General features: G+C 42.9%; 1 protein-coding gene across 5 annotated transcripts in view; it reads right to left on the reverse strand.

The window, feature by feature from the left end:
* The window catches only part of HS6ST2 (heparan sulfate 6-O-sulfotransferase 2), a 299939-nt gene that overhangs the window by 82375 nt on the left and 192312 nt on the right, over window positions 1-25252 (reverse strand). For 3 of the 5 annotated variants that reach the window (XM_082377890.1, XM_082377892.1, XM_082377894.1), the window contains exon 3: window positions 5232-5264. The exons of the other annotated variants lie outside the window; for them this stretch is intronic. In XM_082377890.1, coding sequence (XP_082234016.1) covers window positions 5232-5264 — 33 coding nt within the window. The remainder of the gene's footprint in view (window positions 1-5231; window positions 5265-25252) is intronic. 5 annotated transcript variants of the gene reach the window in all.

Genomic DNA, 25252 nt, shown 5'->3' on the forward strand with positions numbered 1-25252 from the left:
TGTGCCTAGAGCCTGGGCTCTGCAACAAGAGAAGCCACCGCAATGAGAAGCCCGCGCACCGCAGTGAAGAGTAGCCCCTGCTCGACACAACCAGAGAAAGCCCACGTGCAGCAACGAAGACTCAACGCAGCCAAAAATAAATAAATTAAATAAATAAATTTAAAAAAAAAAGAATAAGAGAAGTACATCAACGTCTCTAACTCATTTAGGGCAAGAGGAATAGGAACGCTGGTCAATATGTGCACCATTATTAGGACAGCTTTTGTGCCATGAAGGTCCTGAAGGGGGTGCTGGCACAGTAAAAGGGGAGTGGCGCCATCTACAGATCCATAGCAGGACTTTGGGGCATCAAGTTTGGTTTTCAAGATTACAAATGCAATGAGGGATCTTTGGGACCTGAGAGTAACCTTGAAGGGGACTTTGAAATTGACAGCTGTGTCCAAGAACACTTGGATTTAAGACTTGCAAACAAAGGGCCATGCCAAATTTCTAAAAAGGAAGCCGGGGTGCACCCAGGAAGGCAAGGAACTCACCCAGTTTTCTAGACCATTACAATTTGGAGGGTCTGATGACCTCCGCATATTCCATAGGGCAGTAATTCAACTGGGAGGGATTGTACTTAATTTTGGGAAGGAGGAGAATAAGGTCACCCTCCTTCAAAAGGAATATTGTCCCCTCTGCTAATGCTATAAGCTAGGTCTGCAGTTTCTGTAAGAATAGCTCATTTACAAAGAATTCTCCTAACAATACTATACACATTAACCCAGATTTGTCTATCCCTTTGCTCTAAGTTTTAGGTTAGACGTAATCATTCTTACTCTGGCCTGAAACACTGCGAGCCAACTTGAAATGTAAAATCCCAAAGTAATTCAATATTTGCTAAACTTAAAGGAAGTAATCAATTTCTAATTCGAATTTATGCACATTCTTTTCCCACTTTAGCACTGTCTTTATTTCCCTTAAGTTCCTCTTTGGTCATTACGATTTTCAGCAAGGCTGTAGTCATTGAATAACCTGTCACACACTGCAGATATTTTGAGACCAAATTAAACTCTCAATGTACTTGCATATAACTAAAGAAAACTGTATTAGACACTTCAGGACAAAGACCCTGTGTGTTCTGTATTGACAGCCTGTTTCTCCACAGAGAGCGTGGCGTCTAGTAGGTGTCCAGTAAATATTCGCAGAATAAATGAAAGAAAAAAAATCTATCTCCCCTCTGATAGAATTATTTTCACACATTCAAAATCTCAGGTATATCTGACCAGGCACGTGTGTATGTGTCTATTCCCACGTGCTCATCCTTCAGGATGAAGACATTATCCGTCCTCTGGGCGTGCATGTTTGTATAACAAAACACCGAAGCAAGATTCACCAGACAAACTGTCCCAAGAAAGATCATTTTAATTAACATTTCCTCAAATATACCAACATTCCAGCACCTAAAAACTGATCTCGACTTTCATTTAGGCGAGCTGTTCCCTCTTCCCTAGAAAACATACACCTTTGAAAGTTTCCATTGCCAATTTATATCTCCAGTTCATAACAGAAATTCACAGTTAACTTGTCATGCTTTCCCTGGAAAGCTCGGTTTGAACCACTTTCCTAACTCAGACTACTTTTACTTCTGCTCAGACGACTGCCCGTGACTCTTAATACTTCTTGAAGCTAGATTCCCCCATCTGCATTCCTGAGGCAGGATGACAAAAGCCAGACTACACTTCAGCCTCCTAGGATATCCTGCCCTGGAGATGCTCAGCAGGCAATTGGAAATTGGAGTTAGCCTGGAGCTCCGGAATAAGTTAAGAATTAGAGAGGTCAATTTGGGAATCATTAGTGTAGAGGTGAAAGGTGAAGCTATGTCAGGAGATGAAATTACCCAGAATGAGAACATAGCAAGAGAAGAGAAGCAGATCAGTGACAGGACCTTGGGAATTGCTTCATTGAAAGGGGTGGGGTGGGGGGGGGTGAGGAGGAATGCTGTGTGTGTGTGTGTGTGTGTGTGTGTGCGTGTGTGTGTGTGAAAAGAGATCCAACAAAGGAAACTTAAGAAGTGTTGAGAAGAAGACAGGAGGTAAACCAAGATAACTGAGGAACGCTTTCAAGCAAGAGAAGATGTGTAAAAGTTCCATAACCTCCAAAGAGTTCAAGAATATTGAAGCCAGAGAGGCCACTGGATTTTGAAACATGGTGGTCACAGATAGCCTTTGGGAAAGCAGTCTTTCGGGTGAACTCTGTGTGCCCATATGCGGATGTGAATAGATGTATATGCATGTACTCCAAACCACCATAAGATGAAATATTAGTATTGAAGGAGGCTGGTACTGGGTGTACCAGACAATGGTGGTAATAACCACTACCATTTATTGACTGTTTACTATGTTCCGGGAACAGTGCTAAGCACTTGATATGCCCGATCTCAGTTTAATCCTTGAAACAACTCTATAAGGTGTCTACGTTTTATATGTGAAGAAACAAAGGACACAGAGGTTAAAGAAATGACTCAAGGTCACACTGCTAGACAGTGGCAGCATCAGGATCAGACCCAAGGGCAGTTTGACTCTAAAAGCCCGTACTCTCAACCACTGAAGTAATACTTCCATATGCTGACCTTAGCGAGGTAATCTGTGCATGAGGGGAAAAGAGCTGATACATTGGTTGAGCGTCTCCTATTGCCCAGGGCTTTGCATAGGACATCGCCTTTCACATATATACCATCAACATCATGGCTATGTTTAGGTAAACTGTATAAAGTCATATTTTTAAAAATCTGATTCACTTTTTTGGAAAAAATATTTGAAGCTGTATGATTCCAAAACAACCAGTTATAATTCAAATGTATTTACTACAATAGCTCCCAAGGGTTCGAAAGTTAAAAAAAAAAGTGTGGCATCATTGATTTGGTGGTTGTTACTGATATTCAAATTACTGACAAACTCATCTGAAAAGTGAGGGAATTTGACAGGATAATCTTAAAGGCCTCCTCCAGCCTTGACTTTTTATGATTTTCATATGCAGGTCTAATGTCAATAGTTTTAAAGGTATGGAATATGAAATAGAATGTAAATGCAGCACAGAACTGGTTTGTATGGCAGCATCCTTTTATTCCTTAAATTTATAGAATTTATAGGGCCTACTGTTAAAATATTATAAAAATAGTCTTTGGTTGTTTGTGGCACTGACTGCTAACTTCAGTAAAAGCTTGGAAACTCCATCACAAAACGATACCCTGAAAATCCAGCCAAATAATTTGCTTCCAACCAACTGCAGCCCTGATAATACGGCTGGCTATAGGAAAAAGAGAGAAAGAGAGAGAGTGGCAAACACCCTGGCAGTTAATGTTTTTGCTGTCTATAGAAAAACAAATGAGGTTCTGGTCTGAAACAATTAGCATCGCTGTTAATTGTGCATGTGTGAAGCAATAATGCAAGGCATTTGGGATGGCTCTCACTGATTGTTCCCTTCTTTCTCTGGATTAGAAAATCCATTCAGGCAACTGAATAATAGCAAGCATTTATGCAAATTGTTAATTATGAGGCAGAGATAATCATAATCTTGTATATTTATAAAAGCATGTACAATGGGGATTACCAAATGAATTGTTGCTTTATTATTTTACTAGTGGTCGAAAAACATGCTAGCCTTGCAAATAGCTTTCATACATCATTCAGTCCACCAGAATTAAAAATGGCCCCCATGGATGTTTACCAAAGCCAATTCTTTTCCATCTCACCATCTGTATCCCTCTCTTCCTTTCTCACAAACCAAGAGCAGGTATAAATTAGTCTGATAATAACTTCTGGTCAAACTGATCAGCCCCATAATAAAAATAAAGAATAAGTCAAGATTTGCTTTGTAACATAGCAAAACTGTTAGAGAGAGATGATTCTGGCATGGAGCAAATTTCAAAACAAAAATAAAACAAAATTCTCGATATTTTCCCTGTGAAAGCCATTATAGGAATAATAGTTAATTGTCCATTATCTTAATGGTCATCCACTCCGTTTTATTTTACAGATGAGGAAGTCAAGGTTCAGAGCAGACATAGGACTGGAGCAAAGTCACCCCACTAGTTAGTAGCAATACCTCCATGACACATCCAATCTCTGATGCTTAAATGCCCTCCTATACTAATATTGTGTGATTAGCTGTCTATGTGTGTCTATACCATTTATCTCAATGAATTTTCATCTGATGATGGAATTAAACCCTGAATTTACTCTTCTTAGATGTCAAATAAATCCACTGAGGCCCTGATGGGAATATGGAAGCCCAGCTACTGAAAGCCAAACTGGGCATCTAAGATATGGTCGATCTGCTCTATTTTAATGAGAGTCTGCCCTAGTGGAGGAATCCTAAGGCTATAACCTTTGCTCTTCCTAACCTATCTGGCTAAGGAACAAATGATGTAGGTGGGTAGGAAGAGAAAGTAGAGACACTGGTAAACCTTTATGGAGCCAATAAGCCTAGAATAGGCCAAATACGGTACTGGTGAGCAGGATGATCTTAGAAGACCACGTGCCAAGCAACGAGAGCCACGTTTACAAAATGGCTTACAATTCTCACCGCCTCTTCAGCACTGATGGCAATATGATGTCACAGCTTGTGGCAACAGTCGTTGCCTGGAAAGACACTATTCTGTCGCATTCTCAACAGCCCCTCTCCCCGACAGTTAGGAACTTTCCTGTGTTTGATTAGATTTGCTCTGCTGCAGAGTTTATGTCACAAAGGCCCCTGGCCGATGGGATTACTCTACCTTGCAAGTCTACATATGTACATACTTTACAAGCCCTGATATTTTCCAGTAATTGATTTCCCTTCAATAAAATGCTGACCTAGTTCCCTAAACCACCATCCAGCCTAGTGACAGGCAGGTGGGCCTGAAGCACCGTGGAGAACACTTTGTTGATGGTGGGGTCTTCATAACAGAACACTCTACTGTGTCATCCAATTTCAGCAAAAACAAAAAGAAGCTAGTAACCTACTGCCCAACTGTCTGGGGTGCCGGCCCTGAACTTTCATCCCACTTCTGAACTAGGTCAGCTTTAGAGCTGAGACTCTATGCTCCGGTAGTTTCAGCTGTTTTAAACTAAAAAAGAGCCCTGAAAAGAATCTGTCCAAGTGGAAACCAAACTATTTATTGTATGGAAATTAAACTGATAGGCAATGGCAGAGTCTATTTATTCTAGCTCACTTGGGTTCAGTTCAGCTAAAAATCCATTGTCACTTACCTTGCTGCATCTAGAATCTGAAAAATCCTCCACCTGTTAAAGGAACAGTAAAACCAGGTGCTAGCAAGAGCTTGGTAAGAGAGGAATTAAAATAATACAAGTTTTCCATTTTGCTTTGATAACATATTTTTCCAGCTTTCCAAACCGCAAGGAAACAGCTCATGGAGGGCTCCCCAACTTGCTCCCCACTAGCTCCTCTCATGTAGTGGGGGATTATGAATCAGAGGGCTTAAAGGGGCAGGGAAGCACTGAGAGCCAAACCTCCGAAGGGCTATGGGCTGAGAATGATTGATCCTCCACTCGGTCGTAACTAATTCCATTCCCCTTCACACATGCGATGGCAATCTAAGCAAAACACAGAAGTCAATAAACCAAAACCCAGACCACACCAAACCAAGCACTATGGCATCACTAAAGCGGAAATGCCTGATTGAAAGAAGCTAGGAGGAATTTACAGGGATTTTTCATATCATCAGGGATATATGAAACACAAATAACAAAAGGAAAAGAAAAGAAAGAATGATTAGACTTTGCGGATGCTCTTCAAACAGATGAAAATTCAAAGCACACAGAAAGTGATACATAAATCGGCACTAGTTCCTTCCACCCAAATGCAAGACATCCATCAAAGTAAGCAATGTCTCTCCGTTTAAAAAAATACTCATCTGTTTTCATAATATATGTCTTAAGAGTCACAAAATACTAATTCTACTACGTGAATTTCTGATATTGGCAGGGACTGGGAAGTCGTGCACGGGTCAATTGCTAATTTGAGAGTTCAAATGGGCTCAGTTAGCTTTTTGTTTTACTATATTAAGCATAGGATATTATAATGTGGTAACACTTTTGTGCCCATAGCGAGTTATATGGCCTGGATATTTTCTTGGGAGAAGTGTTTCTTTACGTCAAATATATCTGGAGGCTTTAGGAATGAGGTAAGAGAGACTTTTCATAGCCCAACTAGCAGCAGAGGGCTTGCATCAGCATTTGAGAAGCAATATACAGCTCTTTTATCAGCAGTTCTTGGCATGGCTAAGGCCCCCTTCCCTAGTTCTACGAGTTGTTAAGACTGGTGGAGAAGCAAGTGTTACGAAAACAAAAGTGATGTAGTTAATGACATCAGATCTGTTAGACAAGACACCTCCATTAGCTGACTTACCATCCAGGGCCCAATGTGATCCTCTTCCATTCCAGCCACAAGAAAGAAGTAGAGTATTCTGGCCTACCCCATGACTTAGTTTCCCTACACAGTGAAGAAAGGGTAGTACCCCTTCTACTGCACTCAGCTTCATGAACAAAATATAATACAACTTTGGGTGAAAAATAAAAACAACAACAACATGAAAACATAAAGTTATATGTTGAATCTTAGTGCTAGAAAATTCCAAAGTCAAATATGTAGCACTTTCCAAAACTATAATTTTACTTTTGCTGCATTAATAGAAACCCTCAAATAATATAAGTATGTACATAATTTATGTATATTGATGTCTATGGGGACCAGAGCAAATTTAACTTTGCCTCTTGAGGTTTTTTTTTTAATTTCTATGTAAGTTTCTCAACTGTCTATTAAAGTTTGCTCAGGGATTACACTGAGGAGACTTTTGGAAGCTCATTGCCTTACCTGGGAGTCCAGGTTGCCGGAGGTGGATTATTCAATGGTGAGCCAGGAAGATGTTACAGGTGCACCAATCAAAAGGGTGGGCAGTCATCGGAAGTGAATCAAATGCCACGAGGAAAAAGATAAAAAGGAGAGGCATACTGATTAGAAAAAAATGAATTAACTTTATAAGTCCATTTTACTTACACGTACACACACACACACGCACACACACATGCACACACTCTTTGGAAAGGTTCTTAAATGGAATCTTCTTTAAAAGACCCTTTAATAAAATGAAAGGATAATTATGTAATGTGATAGAGGTGCTAATTATCACTACAACAGCAATCATATTACAACATATAAGTGTATCAAATTAACACATTGTACACCTTAAATTTACACAATGTTATGTGTCAAATATATTCAATTAAAAAATCACTCCCCACAAAAAATGTGTCATTTATTATGTGACAGGCATCATTATAGGTACTTAAGGATACGGCAGTGAGTAAAACAGACGCAAATCTCTGCCTTCACAGAGTTTACAATTTTGTGGAAGATGTTTTTATACCATCTGTTTGGAAAAGAGTTCCACAGAAATATACTGTATGTTATGAACTCTAGGAAAATGTTTCTCCTAGTTTTATTTATGTCTTTATGCATGGAGAACATATCCACTGGCATCAGATTCAACATCTGTATTAGAAAGGCTTCTCTTTCTGATTGGAAGGGACATTATTTCTTATCATGATTTCTCCGTGTGGAAACTTCCCCCGCCCCCCACCGAAGGCTGTAAGTCAGGTTTCTTTTTAGTGAGGCCATTTGCTGTTCATAGAATTCCACGTGCGCATACCTTGAAATACTGTGAAAACAAGAAGTCTCTAGATGGCAGCTTCATACTACTGTGGGGTACCACATCCCAGCAGAGTTTTTCTCATTGGATGCTCCAGTGTTCTGTAACACTCTGAGATTGGACTCATCAGCCCTCAGCAAGCCACCTCTTGAGAAAGCAACAGCAGGTGGTGGACAAAAGGAGCTGTGCTTCTCATGCCCATGACCCAGACACTGTCTGGAGAAGAAGTAGTAAGAGTAACCTTCTTCTGGACCAAGGTTCAAGATGGGACCAAATATCTCTCAAGTGACAGCTACTACCTAAATGTTAAATGGGCAGGAAAAGGAAAAGATGAAAATGAAGGGAAAACACACATACACACACACACACACACACACACACACACACACACACACACACACACACACATATATATATATTACCAGTGGAAAAATGGGAATTGAGGGGGAGACTTGGGAGCCCCTAAAACTCCAGATGGGGATTCGTGCTAACTAGAAACCTCAAATGATGACACCTACCCCTTGGCATTTACATTCTCAGGGTAGGTGCTTAACGCTTCAGAATTAAAAGTGAAGCTTTCTAAGCATAGGGAACTATATCCAATATCCTGGGATAAACCATAATGGAAAAGAATATAAAAAAGAATGTATATATGTGTATAACTGAATCATTTTGCTGTACAGCAGAGATTAACACAACATTGTAAATCAACTATACTTCAATTTTTTTAAAAAAGTGAAGCTATCTATTCACTTTGATATTAAGGATCCAAATTAAGATGTAGGAAAAACAGGATGATGTAAAAATCCGAGAGCCTCTGCCTAAAAATCGGGATTCCTGGTTTCTAATCCTGTTTTACCAATGACTCATTTGATCTTGGGCAAATTCTCTTCTCCACTCTCTCAGGGAGCCATATGAAAAGAGGGATTTTCACAAGGTGGTTTCTAAAAATCCTCCAGTTCCAATATTTTTGTAATTCTCTAATAGCTTTGCCTTTCATTTTGGTGCCAAGTTAGTTAAAAGGACAGAAATCTCTAGTCGTTTTCTCAGTACAACATGCCATTAGTAGTTCAGAGAGCCCAGAGCCCCACAGTCTGAGCTTACGAGTAGATGAAAACGTGGCCAAAACAATAACAGCCAAGTTGAAATGCAGCCGATCATCATTCTGTCCAGGGAAACAGCTTTGTTTATTTGAAATAGAGAGTGGCTGGTTCTCTAGGATGGAAAAGTTATACAAGTAAACTTAACTGAGAATAACAAGGAAAATCTAATTGATAAACAACTAACACCCCACCCCCTTCTCTTTCCGCTCGTGCAGCTGCTTCATCTGCCAGGAGCCTGGGATGTTGGTGATTGCTGTCAATCAGCAGAGACCTCCATAGCCACACTCTCCCAGATAAAGGCTTACATAAATGCTCAGATTTTGCAAAGGGTGGTTAAAACAAACAAAAAAACCCACCAACACTGTTTTGGTCTGATTGCAAATCTGTGGCAGACAATACACTCCGGGAACCAATTACCTCCCACTGTTCCAGGGCTGCCAAGCAAACGGCCCATTCAAGCTCTCTGATTTGTGATACTGGATTGGTTTGCTCCCATACCCAGAGCTGCTGTGCCCTTGATCTCCCACCTTCTTCCCATGTAGGATGCCCTTCCACTCTCATCCTGGTCTGACCTAATATACTGCTGCTCAGTTACCCGCCACCTCCTTTTGTATCTTAGGCCGCATCCTCATTTGGTATCTGAAGGCCAAATACAGTATATCTTAGTGAAAAACTTATTCTGCATGTTGAATCTGGTCCCCTAAATGGGAAGGTGTCCTACACAAAGTCCCAGGTGAAAGACTCTTACTCTTTTTTTGTTTTTCCCAATTTTTATATTTTTATTGCTAATTACCATTAAGTACTTTTTAAATTTTTTATTGAAATATAGTTGATTTACAATGTTGTGTTAGTTTCAGGTGTATAGTAATGTGATTCACTTATACATTTTTTAAGATTTTTTCCATTACAGGTTATTACAAGATATTGAGTGTAGTTCCCTGTGCTATACAGCAGGTCCTTGTTGGTTATCTATTTTATAGAAGGACTCTTATTCGAACTGGTGGGGGAAAATGCAGAAGCCAGATGAAAGGCCTGGATGATTTTTAAGGCCCTAGGCAAAAAAAAAAGAAAAAGCTACTCGTCTTCGTTACTTCTTTACTTCTTTACTTGACTTCTTTACTTTAAAGCTACTTTAAAAATGATGCCTGGCCTCAACCTTTTGCTCATGCACAAGCCTGAGAGGCAGTGGGGGGCCATGGAATAAGCCCAGGTCTCACACAGACTGGGTTCTAGTCCAGGCTCTTTCACTTACTAATTGTATGATACTGCAAAGGTGCCTTAACCTCTCAACCTTGATTTTCTCATCTGCAAAATGGGAACAAGTATAGTACCCACACGAGTAATGATGTTCAACATATTTAACAATCAATACGGTATGGGCACTGACCAATCAGAAAAGAAGCCAACTGTCAACACCCTGTGTAGACAGGCCAATGCATGCCCCAAAAGGTGGTCATAAGGATTAGATGAGATCATGCCTGGAAACCCCGTAGCAAAGTACCACGTCCAGAGTCAGAACTCAATAACTTTTGTGCATGATTATTTTTATCCAGGGAAGAAAACGAGTAAGAGAATTGTCCAACAGTATTTTGAGTGTATGGCAGGCCAGGGTCAAGACTCCTAGCCTCCTGTGGCCGAGCCCTCTTGCCACCCTGGGAACACAGGCAGCTTTTCAAAGCCAGGGTTCAAGGACATCTACATGTACAAGGCCATGTTGAAAGCAACCATATTTATTGTTATGGGGGAGGAGTATCCCCCAACATCCATGTTCTACTGTTTGACAGCTCTGCTTTCTTCCTCGTTCCATGCCAAGCCTACCAGAAACTGTGCAAACTCCAAGAAAGGGAGCTCTTCAGAGTCTTCCTCAGAAGACTAGAATCCAGAACATCCTTTCCAACCTTTACTCTGTAAGTATTTGCTTTCAGCCCCTTTGGCACAACTCTGAGGCCTCCTGAGTTTGTCTTGACTGCTCCTTTCATAATGGCCTCCTTCCCCCCAGATACTAAACCTGGCTTCCAGACCCATCCTCCTGGCCTACTTTCCCTGACAGCTGACAAGATTTCAATCCTATCCTTGCCTTTGAACAGGAACATTTTAAGACTACAGAGTCTTCTAGATCCACAGGAATGACCCTCTAAAAAATGGTTCAATCTCCAATCCCATGACATTTAGAGAGGACATTTTTTTTAACATGTTTATTGGAGTATAATTGCTTTACAATGGTGTGTTAATTTCTGCTGTATAACAAAGTGAATCAGCTATACATATACATACATCCCCATATCTCCTCCCTCTTGCATCTCCCTCCCTCCCACCCTCCCTATCCCACCCCTCTAGGTGGTCACAAAGCACCGAGCTGATCTCCCTGTGCTTTGTGGCTGCTTCCCACTAGCTATCTATTTTACATTTGGTAGTGTATATATGTCCATGCCACTCACTCACTTCGTCCCAGCTTACCCTTCCCCCTCCCTGTGTCCTCAAGTCCATTCTCTACATCTGCGTCTTTATTCCTGTCCTACCCCTAGGTTTTTCAGAACCATTTTTTTTAACATCTTTATTGGAGTATAATTCCTTTACAATGGTGTGTTAGTTTCTGCTGTATAACAAAGTGAATCAGCTACATATACATATATCCCCCATCTCCTCCCTCTTGTGTCTCCCTCCAACCCACCCTATGCCACCCCTCCAGGTGGTCTCAAAGCACCGAGCTGATCTCCCTGTGCTTTGCGGCTGCTTCCCACTAGCTATCTGTTTTACATTTGGTAGTGTATATATGTCAATGCTACTCTCTCACCTCCTCCCAGCTTACCCTTCCCCCTCCCCGTGTCCTCAAGTCCATTCTCTACGTCTGCGAGAGAGGACATATTTTTGATAGGGATTTGTCCCCATACCTCTCCATTTATACCACCTAAATACACTATACACAATACAATGTACAATATATAACAGAGAGCTACGCTGGCTATGTCAAAACCCTGTGGTTCACAGCTGCTGGTTTCTTATTCCCTGGAGTCATGTGGGTGGGGAGAGGCAAATGCAGCACAAGGGAACAGAAAGAGGCCTGGACAAGAAGTCAGAAGACCGAGGTCCTCTTGCTAGCTCTGCTGTGTGACCCCTCACAAGCCCACTCTCCAGAGGGGAAGATGGCTCTCAGTTTCCCTATCTGCACAGTGAGGGTGTTAGACTAGGTGCTTTCCCAAAGGCCCCTGTTCATTAGAACATTCTAAGACTTTATAATGAATGTGACTCAGGAACATTCCTATGAATAGAGCCTGGGTTCTTACCAACCAAGGCTGAGAGAGACACTCTTGCATTGCTCTGAGAGACTCTAGGGCCAAAGGCTGAGTAGACAAGCTTCTCTTCACTGGCCCACTTTTTCCATTAGGTCTCCAGACCGACCCTGGCTCCTCAGGGAACTGCACTTGGGCATGCTCGTGACCTTCTGGCCAGTGCCCGGCGTGTAAGTCAGGAGTTACCTAAATTCTGCATAGTAAGCCAACTTAAGGAGAGCTACTGATGGCTTAATTGTGGTCACTCTCTGAGGTTATACTTGGACTGGGTGGGAAACCTAAAGGAGTGATTAATAGGAGCAGATCAGCTGCTCTGGGCTGGAATCCTTCTAGTACCATCTCTATCAACAGCATGGAGTCATTCTCTAGCCCAACATTGGATTCAGAACTCAAGTGGCCACTATAAACGAGTGGTTTGAAAGGTCCTCCTACCATCATCAATCACAGACTCTGAGGGGCTGGGAGGTGTCTCTGGGTGATCTTTTAGAGACCATTGGTCTTGCAGAACCCTTTCCTGACCCCGAGTCTCTGTGGAGGGGGGGACTTGCTGCAGATCACAGACTGCCTCAGTGGCAGGGCCAAGACCAGGACCCAGCTCTACAGGTCCCTTTCCCTGACAGGGTACTACCCACCCCATGTCCATCAAAGCATGCCTAGGGCGGCAGGCAAGCAGGCATCTGTGTCCCCACATACAACCACACAACCCTTCAGAACAACTCAAAGAGCAATGGCTGCAAAAGACTGGGAAAACAACCCTAAAAGACCCCAAGGACTTTCAATTCTTCCTTTCCAGTAGCTGTTAAATTGTAAACACATTTTCCTAAGCTGCTCTCTCAGGTTTTGTTCTCTGCCTACACACACGTTGACTACATCACGCCGTAACCATCAGCGATTCTTCTGTTCTTTTCCTTTTGAGAAATAATACCTAATACCTGGGCCCTGTGTTGCCAAAACACCAAGCACATTTTGGAAACAAAGTGGATCTGATGAGGAAGATTGCTACAGTCCTTTTCAAAGAGTGTTTGCTTACCTATTGGCGAGTCAGGCAATTCTCAGTTGCAGAGGTCTTCCCTAAGCTGTTTGTTATCTGCAGTCATTACTGAAACTGCCCCATCAGCTCCCCCCGACACTCCTACCCACCAGTTTTTGGTAAAATCCTCCCATTTTGGCATCATAAGAGTGCCCTCTAGCGCTGATCTAATTAAGAACCTGGAGACTGAGGGATTCCTGTTTTCGTGGGAAATGGGTTTAGCTATAACTTGTCCTTGGCTGTGTTAAGATATATTCTTTCTGAAGCATCTCTAAAGCACCTACTTGACAATGTAGTCTTTCAGAAAGCAGTGAAAGGAGTGTTTTGCCACTGAACAAACAATGCAAACGAAAAACCAAAAAAAAAAAAAAGGGAGGGCCTTAAAAGAAAACCTGGCTCGTGCTCCCTGCTGAGATGCATTCCCACTCATGATGCCGGGCGCTGTTTGAATTATAAAAGAGGGTGCACAGACGCAGGCCGACTCCATCAATTAAAAGTTAACAGTAATTTTTTAAAAATTAAAAAAAAGTATACAATTTTTAAAGGTTACTTTCCATTTACAGTTATTACAAAATATTGGCTCTATTCCCCGTGTTGTGCAATATATCCTAGAGTCTATCTTATACCCCATACTTTGTACCTCCCACTGCCCCACACTACCTTGCCCCTCCCCCCACTCCCCACTGGTAACCACTAGTTTGTTCTCTATATCTGTGACTCTCTTTCTTTTAAAAAGTTGACAGTGATTTTTGCACGAGGAACTCTGTTCTGAAGTGCCAGGTGCCACGCCTCTACACTCAGTACCCTTGAGCAAGTGACACTAGACTAAGCACAAAGGAAAAGAAAAAGGCCTCAGCAGGCGATGAGAAAGGCGTGAGAATAGGCTGCATGGAGAATGAGGCACCGCGAGGCCCAAGCTGAAAGAAAGAAAGACTTCCAGTACATCACCCTGACAGTAAAGAGCAAAGGAAAAGTGACGTCTGAGAACTGCAATGCGCTCCGCTTGAACAAAAGGAAGTTGGGTTGTGATAATATAATTCTGGATTCCATGGAATGTTGTGGCTCAGAGAGGCAAGAGAGAGAAGACAGAGAAACAATATAGTGGTTCACAGCTGGAGAGTCATTTCTCCCAGGATGAATCATACCTTGAAGCTCAACCATATCTGATTTAGTTGATACTTAGCCGTGTGGCTGACAGGGTCTTGGTGCTCCGCCATGTGTCAAGTCTGAGCCTCTGAGGTGGGAGAGCCAAGTTCAGGACATTGGTCCACCAGAGGCCTCCAGGCTCCACGTAATATCAAACAGTGAAAGCTCTCCAAGACTTCTCCATCGCCACGCTAAGACCCAGCTCCACTGAACGGCCAGCAAGCTCCAGTGCTGGACACCCTATGCCAAACAACTAGCAAGACAGGAACACAACCCCACCCATGAGCAGAGAGGCTGCCTAAAATCATAATAAGGTCACAGACACCCCAAAACACACCACCAGACGCGGTCCTGCCCACCAGAAAGACAAGATCCAGCCTCAACCACCAGAACACAGGCACCAGTCCCCTCCACCAGGAAGCCTACACAACCCACTGAACCAACCTTAGCCACTGGGGACAGACACCAAAAACAACGGGAATTACGAACCTGCAGCCTGCGAAAAGGAGACCCCAAACACAGTAAGTTAAGCAAAATGAGAAGACAGAGAAACACAAAGCAGATGAAAGAGCAAGGTAAAAACCCACCAGACCAAGCAAATGAAGAGGAAATAGGCAGTCTACCTGAAAAAGAATTCAGAGTAATGATAGTAAAGATGATGCAAAATCTTGGAAATAGAATGCAGAAAATTCAAGAAACGTTTAACAAGGACCTAGAAGAATAAAGAGCAAACAAACAATGATGAACAACACAATACAGGACATGGAAGCAACCTAAGTGTCCATCGACAGATGAATGGATAAAGAAGATGTGGCACATATATACAATGGGATATGACTCAGCCATAAAAAGAAACGGGGGCTTCCCTGGTGGCACAGTGGTTAAGAATCCGCCTGCCAATGCAGGGGACACGGGTTTGAGCCCTGGTCCGGGAAGATCCCACATGCCGCGGAGCAACCAAGCCCGTGCACCACAAATACTGAGCCTGTGCTCTAGAGCCCGAGAGCCACAACTACTGAAGCCCGCGAGCCTAGAACCTGTGCTCCGCAGCAAGAGAAGCCACCGCGATGAGAAGCCCGCGCACCACAACCAAGAGTAGCCCCCGCTCTCCGTAACTAGAGAAAAACCCACGTGCAGCAACGAAGACCCAATTCAGTCAAAAATAAATAAAAATAAAATAAATTTATAAAAAAAAAAAAGAAACGAAATTGAGTTATTTGTAGTGAGGTGGATGGACCTAGAGTCTGTCATACAAGAGTGAAATAAGTCAGAAAGAGAAAAACAAATACCGTATGCTAACACATATATATGGAATGTAAAAAAAAAATGGTTCTGAAGAACCTAGGGGCAGGACAGGAATAAAGACGCAGATGTAGAGAATGGACTTGAGGACACAGGGAGGGAGAAGGGTAAGCTGGCACGAAGTGAGAGAGTGGCATGGACATATATACACTACCAAATGTAAAACAGGTAGCTAGTGGGAAGCAGCCGCATAGCACGGGGAGATCAGCTCAGTGCTTTGTGACCACCTAGAGGGGTGCGATAGGGAGGTTAGGAGGGAGACGCAAGAGGGAGGAGATATTGAGATATATGTATATGCATAGCTGATTCACTTTGTTATAAAGCAGAAAGTAACACACCATTGTAAAGCAATTATACTCCAATAAAGATGTTAAAAAAGAAAAGTTGACAGTAATTTTTGAATGTGTTTTAGAGTTCCCCAGATGCAAACATCTGTATTTGTATGTTAGGTTTCAGCAATGTGTCTCCTCAATTTGATCATATACATACTTTTGCTTTGAAGGAAGGGATAGACCATTAAGAATCCCTTAGAAATGTTCTGGGTATAACAGGGCTTGCTTTCTGATAACAAAAGCCTGAAAAGGTTTCACTTATAATAGAAATATAAATGTGCGTGTGTACGTGTGTATTTCTATGGTTTATTTTATCCCATTATTTCCATATTTCGGATTTAGGGATCTGGAATATCCACAATGAATGCTATCTCAGCACTGGTTCAAATCAGCAGGGAAGATTTCCACTGTATCTTTTACATTCCGCTTCACAAGAGGCTGCTCCTCTATCGAATCCCAAATATTGGATGCTGACACAGACAAAGAATGGCAAGCCGCCAGTGCAAGACAGAACTGCTTCATTCACATTTTACCATGTTTAAAACACAGAGCATTACAAAGTCCCTAAGGAGTAATGCTTCGGCAAGCACTAAAATAAAGATCGTGATCATTCTCAGGAAATATTCAGCCAAGTCACTAAGAGGATCAGACAGTAACGACACATGGAATGGTCCATCCTGGACATATGTCACTTGCTTTCCTCAAGGAGCTTCTATCTCTGCTGATGTCAAAGTATGGCAGGAGCCAGTGGCTTGGGTCTGAAAATTCCCTCAAGCCAGCCCCAAAGAGGGAACCGGCAGGTTGTGTGAAGAAAGAGGCAAGTGCTAGAGCGGAGCCAGCACTGGCTTTGGAGCTGACAGAACTGTGTTCGAATCCCAGCTCTTCCAAATGTCTTTGGTTGCTTCAAACCTGTCAGTCTCATTTTTCTCAACAAAACTGTGACCTCCTTGTGATCTCCAATATCTGACAGAGGGCACAAACAAGGTGCACAATAAAACCTGATGAATTTACTAAAACCAACCATTTTGATTTAAAAAACTGAAAAATACCCCTCATTGTCCAGATGTTTGGGAAGAAGTAAACGAAACATCTGTATAATGGACTCCATTATTTAAAATCTGTGTTGAAGATTTTAAGCCACTGCTGTTCTTGCCCACATAGATCTTGCTAGTCTCTATCAATGTGACAAATCAAAAGGTCCAGGGCTGTGCTTGAGACCCCCAGGCCAAACAGTTCTTTCAGTTTGGCAGATGTAATATTCATGATTGGATTTAACTTGGTGCTATTGATGGATGTACCACTTTTGGAAATTCATGACCGGTTCGACATTTTTGTGGACTTTGGACACCTTTCCATGTGAAGATGTAGCACCATTTTTAGGCAAAGCCTCGGTTTTCATGAGAAAGCAGGTTTCCTTTGATAGCAAGATTCTCAGTTTCATGTCTTACCTGAAGTTTCAAAACCAGGTACCAAAAAGACCCTGAGTGCTTCTGCCCCCCAAATCCAAAATATGGGACAAGTGTGCCAGATTATCTGGAAGAGTACACAGAATATCTTTTTCTAGAATTATTGGAAATTATACCTAAATGACAAACAATAACAATCATACTATTAGCTATTAAATAATGAGTACTTCCTATATGCCAGGCACCATGCACTTTACAGGAGTTATTTCATCCCGAGCAGAAGTCTATACTCATTGTATAGATGAGAAAACTGAGGCTCAGACGGACTCGTACAACTAATAACTCAAATCCAGAGTTGTAGGATGCCAGCACCCAAGCTCATTACCCATTAAGCTGTACTGTACCTGTGAGGCAGGCATCATTTTTATCTTTTTACAGGTAAATTAGGTGAAGCTCAGAGAATAACTTGCTCAAGGTCACATACCTAATAAGTGAAGGCGCTGAGACAAGAATATTCAATACTCCCTGACTCCTAATATTTTTTCGAAGTATAATTGATTTACAATATTGTGTTAGTTCCAGGTGTATAGCAAAGTGATTCAGTTATATATATATTTTTCAGACTATATTCCATTATAGGTTATTACAAAATATTGAATATTGTCCTGTGTTACACAGTAAATCCTTGTTGCTTATCTATTTTATGTATAGTAGTTTGTATCTCTTAATCCCAGACTCCTAATTTAACCCTCCCCCCTCCCTTTCTCCTCTGGTAACCATAACTTTGTTTTCTATGTCTGTGGGTCTATTTCTGTTTTGTAAGTAAGTACATTTGTATCTTTTTTTAAGATTCCATATATAAGCGGTATTACATGATATTTGCCTTTCTCTGTCTGACTTATTTCACTCAGTATGATAGTCTCTAGGTCCATCCATGTTGCTGCAAATGGCAGTATTTTGTTCTTTCTTACTGCTGAGTAATATTCCATTGTGTATATACACCACATTTTCTTAAGCCAGTCGTCTGCTGGTGGGCACTCGAGTTGTTTCCATGTCTTGGCTATTGTAAATAGTGCTGCAATGAACACTGGGGTGTATGCATCTTTCAAATTAGAGTTTTCATCTTTTCTGGATACATGCCTAGGAGTGGGATTGCTGAATCATATGGTAGCTCTATTTTTAGTTTTTTAAGGAACTTCCAGACTGTTTTCTATAGTGGCTGCACCAATTTACATTCCCGCCAACAGTGTAGGAGGGTTCCCTTTTCTCCACACCCTCTCCAGCCTTTATTACTTGTAGACTTTTTGATGATGGCCATTCTGATCAGTGTGAGGTGATAGCTCATTGTGGTTTTGATTTGCATTTCTCTAATCATTAGTGATGCAGAGCATGTTTTCACATGCCTGTTGGCCATCTGTGTCTTCTTTGGAGAAATGTCTATTTAGGTCTTCTGCCCGTTTTTTTGATGGCATTGTTTGGGTTTTTTTTTTTTGATATTAAGTTGTATGAGCTGTTTGTATATTTTGGAAATTAACCCCTTGCTCTGACTCCAAATCTTATGTATTCCCTACTGCGCTGTGTGCCACACCTCCACAAGGCACAAACGTGGAAAATAATCTCTCTGTGCACATCAAACCTGCACTGAGAGCGGGGGTTGCCCTCTAGTTACTGTACAAGCCCGCAGTGTGATCGGAAGTGATTCGTTGTGTGCCTCTCCTCAAGCTTCTCGTGGGACCATTTCTCATTTTGAATTTCAGGATAAACTTGCAGGCGGTGAGTGTCAAGCACTTGACTACACAAGGAAGAGAGGAAGTAGCTCATTTGAAGATGAAAACCTAGTGTAAATCTTTACCGCAGCTATGCTACTCCCCTAGGACGTAAATCAGGTGGCAGTGGGTGGGCTAGGGGCCTGTGGGAAAAGGAAGTTGGCAGGCAGATCAGTGCTCGCACGCGCTCGCTCTCTCTCTCCCCTCCCCCCTCCCTCCCTCCACAGCAGGGTGGAAGTGAGGGGTGCTTCTGGCTATTATACCTATATTTCCTTATCTATAGGAAAATTTGATTAAATCACATATATATTAAATCATATACGTATATATTTTCGAATCTAGAAAATCCAAGGCAAGTTGACCAAGGCAAAAAACAGGAAGGAACAAGAGTACATGCCTCATTCCAAGAAGTCCCATGTAATTACAGTAGTAAGAGGAGAACTGTTGCCTTGGGAAGGAGCTGTGTTTGTCTAATGATGGAGGAATTCATTCTTAAGCAGGGTGAGCCAGGCCACTCACAATGTGACCTGGATGTAGCTTTAAAACCTATCAAAGTTGGAAGGTACCTTAGAGACCATTCTAAGACCACCCTCTGCTTTTTCGCAGGCCCCGAGAGAGAAGGGGACTGGTCCAAAGTCACACAGTTAGTATGTAACAGGGCAATAACCAGCTCCCAGACCTCACGACTTCCAGTTTATGAGTCTTATAAGTACCAGGGTCCTCTACAAGAAAATGAATGTGGCCATCTAAGATAGAGGGATGGGCGTGAGAAGGCCAGTTGGGAGTCAGCAGTAGGGATCCAGGCATGAGGGCTGGGCTTAGTTGTTTAATTGGAACGATAACCTTGAAAGATGGTCTTTCCTGTCTCTTTGTACAAGTGACGAAACTGAGCCTCAGAGAGAAGGGGCTGCCAAAGGTCCAGCAGCTACTTAAAGACTGGGACTTGAAGGTTGGTCTGATTCCAAAGTCTACGTGCTTTTTGCCCTACCTATGTTTTTGCCCCCTCAATTCTCTGTGGTCATCTCCCAAATAGAAAGGAGGTCCCTCCAAGTTACAAGTGAATTGTAATGTCTTCATTTTTTTTGCAGTTGTAGTGAAAACGGGGTGAGCCCTCATCTGCAAACCCACATCCAACAAAGCCTTGGTCAGTGCCTGGTTCTCAGCTTCCAAGGAGCAACTCTGTACTGTCCTTGGCCTTGGGAACCAAGAAAAAACAGGAAGCCATCAGGGTTGCCTATGAAGTCCCTCAAAACCACTGAGGGCTTTGTAATCCACGCACCTCCCCCGCAACAAGAACTGGTGGTGTCACCTGAGGCTGCCGAGGCTGCCCATCTGGGAAGTAAGGGCATCTGAGCTGTCAGCTAAGTGGGATGATGCTGTGGGAGGTTCTTGGTGCCTGAAGGCAAGGGATCCAGCTGAAGTCTGCATACAGCACTAGGCAGTACTCATCTCCACGCACAGCTCCCCTCAAGGAGTCCTGCCTCAGCCCTACGATGGTAGCCCCACGGCAGCAGATCGGTGTCTCTTCCTTCCGGAAAGTTGACAGGCACTGAAGTAGTGGGGCAGTCCCCAGGAGTCGGAGGAAGAATTTGGAACTGCTTATTTGAAGCTGGACTTGCTGAATTGCTAATTGCCCAACTGGCACATCATTAGGCTACTTGCTCATTCTTCCCGATCAAGATGGGGTGGGGAGGTGGGCAGTGGATATCCTGTAGGCAGTGGAGAAATCACCAGGCAGCTGGGTTTGTGGAAACCGAATCCTGGTTTCCCACTGACACACATTCTGATCAATCTCCAACTGCCCAACCGTTGGCGGTTGCCCTTCACATTCTGGCTTTAAGCTACTCTGCCCCCAGCCCCTCATCAGATAGGTAAAGATCTGAAAGCCCACACGAGCTGCTGCTGTAAAGGAAGCCCAGTGTAAAGGAATCTTTCTCTAGAGAAACCCTTTGAATATATCAGGGTAGTTATTTTAGATTTGGGATGGAGATCTTTCCCAGAACAAGGACACACTTGTCTTTGATTCAAATTTTATTCATTATCCTTCTGACCTATAACTAAATTTCAACAGCTTTATTGAGATATAACTCACATAACCATATAATTCACCTATTCAAAGGGTACAGATCTGTGGTTGTTAGTATAGTCACAGATATGTGGAGTCATCACTAGGCTCAGTTTTCAAACATTTTCATTACCTCGAAAATGGTAGCTGTCACCACCATGTCCCCCTACCCCTCCCAGGCCCTGACCACCACTGATCTACTTTCTGTCTCTAAGGATTTTCCTATTTTGGACATTACGAGTAAACAGAATCATATAATGTATTGTCTTTTGTGACTGGCTTCTTTGACTTAGCATAATGTTTTCAAGGTTCATCCATGTTATAGCATATAACAGTACTGCACTCCTTTCATGGCCAAATAATATTCCATTGTAGAGCTATCCAAAGTAAATAAATAAATAAAATGCATCTAAACAATGTCATCCCTACCCACTAGACAAGCCCACAGTCTGTCCTGAGCACCTGCCACCTGCTATGGTACATCTATGACTAGCACTGTGGGGGTACACCGTGGAGATGAATAAGAAGATACAACAAAAACATCCAAGGATTCACCCAGCAAACATCTATTGAGTGTCTCCTACGTGCCAGGAATGTGCTGAGACACTGGGAACACGAGCATGAGCAAGACACGGTCCCTGCCGTCCATGAGCAAATCGTGAGGAAAGCAGTGGGAAAACCATGTATCATAAATATACCTCCACAGGACATAACTACTGAGAGTACCTACACGCTATGGGAAGCTCATTTTCCACTGGGGAGGAGTTCATGGCCCAGGAGGAGTTCATGGCCCAGGAGTTCTTGAGTCCACAAACATTCATGAGAGAAACTAGCCCAAGAGAGGCTAGCAGCCAGGGTTTCAGGTGTTTTTGTTTGTTTTGCAAATTTTTAGTTGAGATGACATTCACATAACATAAGATTAGCCATTTTAAAGTCTACAATTCAGTAGAATTTAGTACATTCACGTGTTGTGCAACCATCACCCATCTCTAGTTCCAAAACATTTGTATCATCCCAAGAGGAAACCCTGTACCCATTACGCAGTCACTCTTTCTTCCCCCTGCTCCCCTCGGCTCCTGGCAACCACCAATCTGCTTTTTGTCTCTAGGGATTCGCCTATTCTGGATAATTCATATGAGTGGACTCATATAATACCTGGCCCTTTCAGTCTGGCTTCTTTCACTCAGCATAATGTTTTTGAGGTTCATCATGTTGCAGCATGCATCAGCACTTCATTCCTTTTTATGGCTGAACAATATTCCATTGTATAGATGCACCACATTTTGTTTACCCATTCATCCCTTGATGGGTATTTGGGTTGCCTTTACTTTTTTATTATCGTGATTAATGCTGCCATGAACATTCATGTACATGTTCTTTGGTGTGTGGATCTATGTTTTCATTTCTCTTGGGTATATACCTGGTACTGGAAGTGCTGGGTCATACGGTAATTCTATGTTTACCTTTTTGAGGAACTGCCAAACCGTTTTTCCAGAGCAGCTGCACCATTTTACATTCCCACCAGCAAGTTACAAGGGTTCCAGTTTCTCCCAGAGATTCAGTTTTATTTCTTACTCCCAGAGAAGAGTTCCATTAAATTGGAGACACCCAATTAACCCAAATGATTGACCCTAATGCTGGGCATTAGGCGCTGGGCCCCTTAATTAATGCTTAGGCTGGTGGGAGAAACAAAGCAAATGAGGACAAAGAGGAGAGTACTGCCACAGCTCTGGGAGTGCCTCTGCGCATGCTCACAGCCTAAAGGGGAACGTGTGCAAGCCGGCTGTGGAAACATTCGCCTGACCCACAGCAATGGGATTCACAGTATCTTGCCCAGTAGAGAAGTGGGAGGAGAGCATTCTCAGCTATAAGAACCAAGCCCCGCAAAACCCAGGAGGTAATTTTATGAAAGAAATGACATGAAATCAATAATGACTCTGGCAGTCAGGGAAAGAACAGCACAGCCTTCTCTATTAGACAAGAAATTGGAAGAAGCGTCAATGGGTTGTGAAGGCACTTAGATCCCGTGATATTTGGCACTGGCTCCTGTCCCTTGCAATAAAGATCTGACAGATACCTAGGAAATAAATAATAATGAAGTATGTCGAGCTCTAAAGATGATGGCGTATATCACTGAGACTTGTCCTTATGGCCTGTCTCTCCACCCGCAGTGATCAGACAAACATTGGATCCACTCCTCTTCCAGCCTGTATCAGTCCCTGGGCAGGTGAGCTCCACTCTGAAGCAGTATTAAATCTTTCAAGCCATACGATGCCATTTTCCTGAGCTGAGGGCTGTCACTTGCCAAGATGACATGCCACCATCCCAGAAGAGCTGAGCCATGATCCCAAATGCCCCTCCTCAAAGCCTGAGAGGCTCTCTTTGGGGAGAGGAAGCCCGGGGAAAGCATCTCAAGGATCCCCATCACCTCCCAGATCCTTGGATCTTCAGTAACCTAAGATGTGGGTGGGTGGATTTCAAATACTTTTAGAAACACAGCCCTCTTTTCAAACAAAAATCTTCCAATAACTCCAGTATATAAAACACACAAAACCTGAGCTGCTCGATTTGAAGAGGGGGTGGGGTGAAGGGAAAGGCGGTGGGAGCTGCCATTTATTGTCCCCAGGATGGGAAGTGTACAACTCCAAGGAGCATCATTCATGTAGAGCAGCAGTTCTCAAAGTGTGGCATGATGACACTGGTAGTCCCCAAGCCCCTTTCCGGGGGTCCCTGAGGTCCTCCCTCTTCCAAATGGGCGTGTGAGGCTGGATTTTCCTATCCTTCAACCGAAGTAACATATTATGAGGGATGGAATGCAGAAGCTGATATGAGATTCCATCTGTCTTCTATAAAGCCAGATATCAAAGAGATTTACAAAATATAAAACATTGCCACTATTTTTTTTTCTGCTTTGGAAGTTATTTTTCATAAAAATTGTTATGTTAATAAGTAATAGATGTATTCTTACTTTGAGTTAATATATGTTTTCGAAAATTGCTCAGTTTTAAATTCAAATACAGTCAATACCAATAGATATATCCCATATAAATAAAAGCTCTTTTGAGCCTCAGTAATTGAGTGTAAAGGAGTCCTGAAACGGAAAAGTCTGAGAACCGCTGACACGGTCTATGCTGTGAATGGGAGTTGTGCAAAGCCCGGGGGCTCTGGGGGGTGGGCTGGAGGGTCTGAGTTCTGCCTTCTCGACCTCCTCTCCGCCTCCCATGCCCCTGAGGCAGCCCTCTGGATACCCCTTCAGAACCCTGAGGGTGCAAGTTTGAAAATAATTGATTAGTTCAGCCCTCTCATTTTAGAAACCAGGAAATGAGGGAAGGCGAGGGTTACGGATTTGTAAGGCAAGAACAGCTGGGGTTACGTCCGAGTCTTCTGCGGTTGGTTCTGGATTCAGGTTCTCTCCCCTGCCTGAGTTGCCATTAAAATAACAACAGCAGCTACCACTGGTTGAACTTTCCGTGCTCGGCAATGTGCTAGGCACTCTGATATCCAGCTCGAGCCACCCCCAGTGCCTCCTCGTTCCCACTTGGCAAGCACATTTGGCCGGAATGCTCCATGTTTGCTAAATCCACAGAGAGAGAAAAGCAGGCAACGGGCTGCCCCGCCCCGCCACCATATTCACCTCTGAATCAAGCCAGCCCCGGCCTTCTCGATACAAAGAATTCAAGCTGGTACTGGCTTCCTCAGCACATCTTGATAAGCAGCATGCATCCCACCAGAGAAGGGATTTTTTTTTTTAAAGCCAGGAATCAATTAATTTAATCTGGTTCCTGTGTGGTTCAAGAAGGGCCCACATGGGCAACAACTGTGACGTTAAGAGCAGTGTCTTGGCGACTGGCCATGTGGTGACTTCACAGAGGATGCCTTTGTGCCTCCTGCCCTTCTGCCCAAGGAACACCTCCATTCCTTTGAAAAGACTGCTGGGAGGGGCAAGCTGGATATAGTACTGGGCTAATCCCTGTACCACCAGAGTGGCAGCTGCAGGGCACACAATGCCTGATAAGGACCCATCTAAGATTCTCACTCATCTCCCCAGATGGCAGAGTGGGACCACAGGGACTGGGGAGCCAGGATGCTAAGCCAGAAGTCCACCGCAGAATCAATCACCTG

This window comes from Balaenoptera borealis (genome assembly GCF_965194805.1).
Source record: "Balaenoptera borealis genome assembly, chromosome: X".
In the NCBI taxonomy this organism is placed as follows: Eukaryota; Metazoa; Chordata; class Mammalia; order Artiodactyla; family Balaenopteridae; genus Balaenoptera; species Balaenoptera borealis.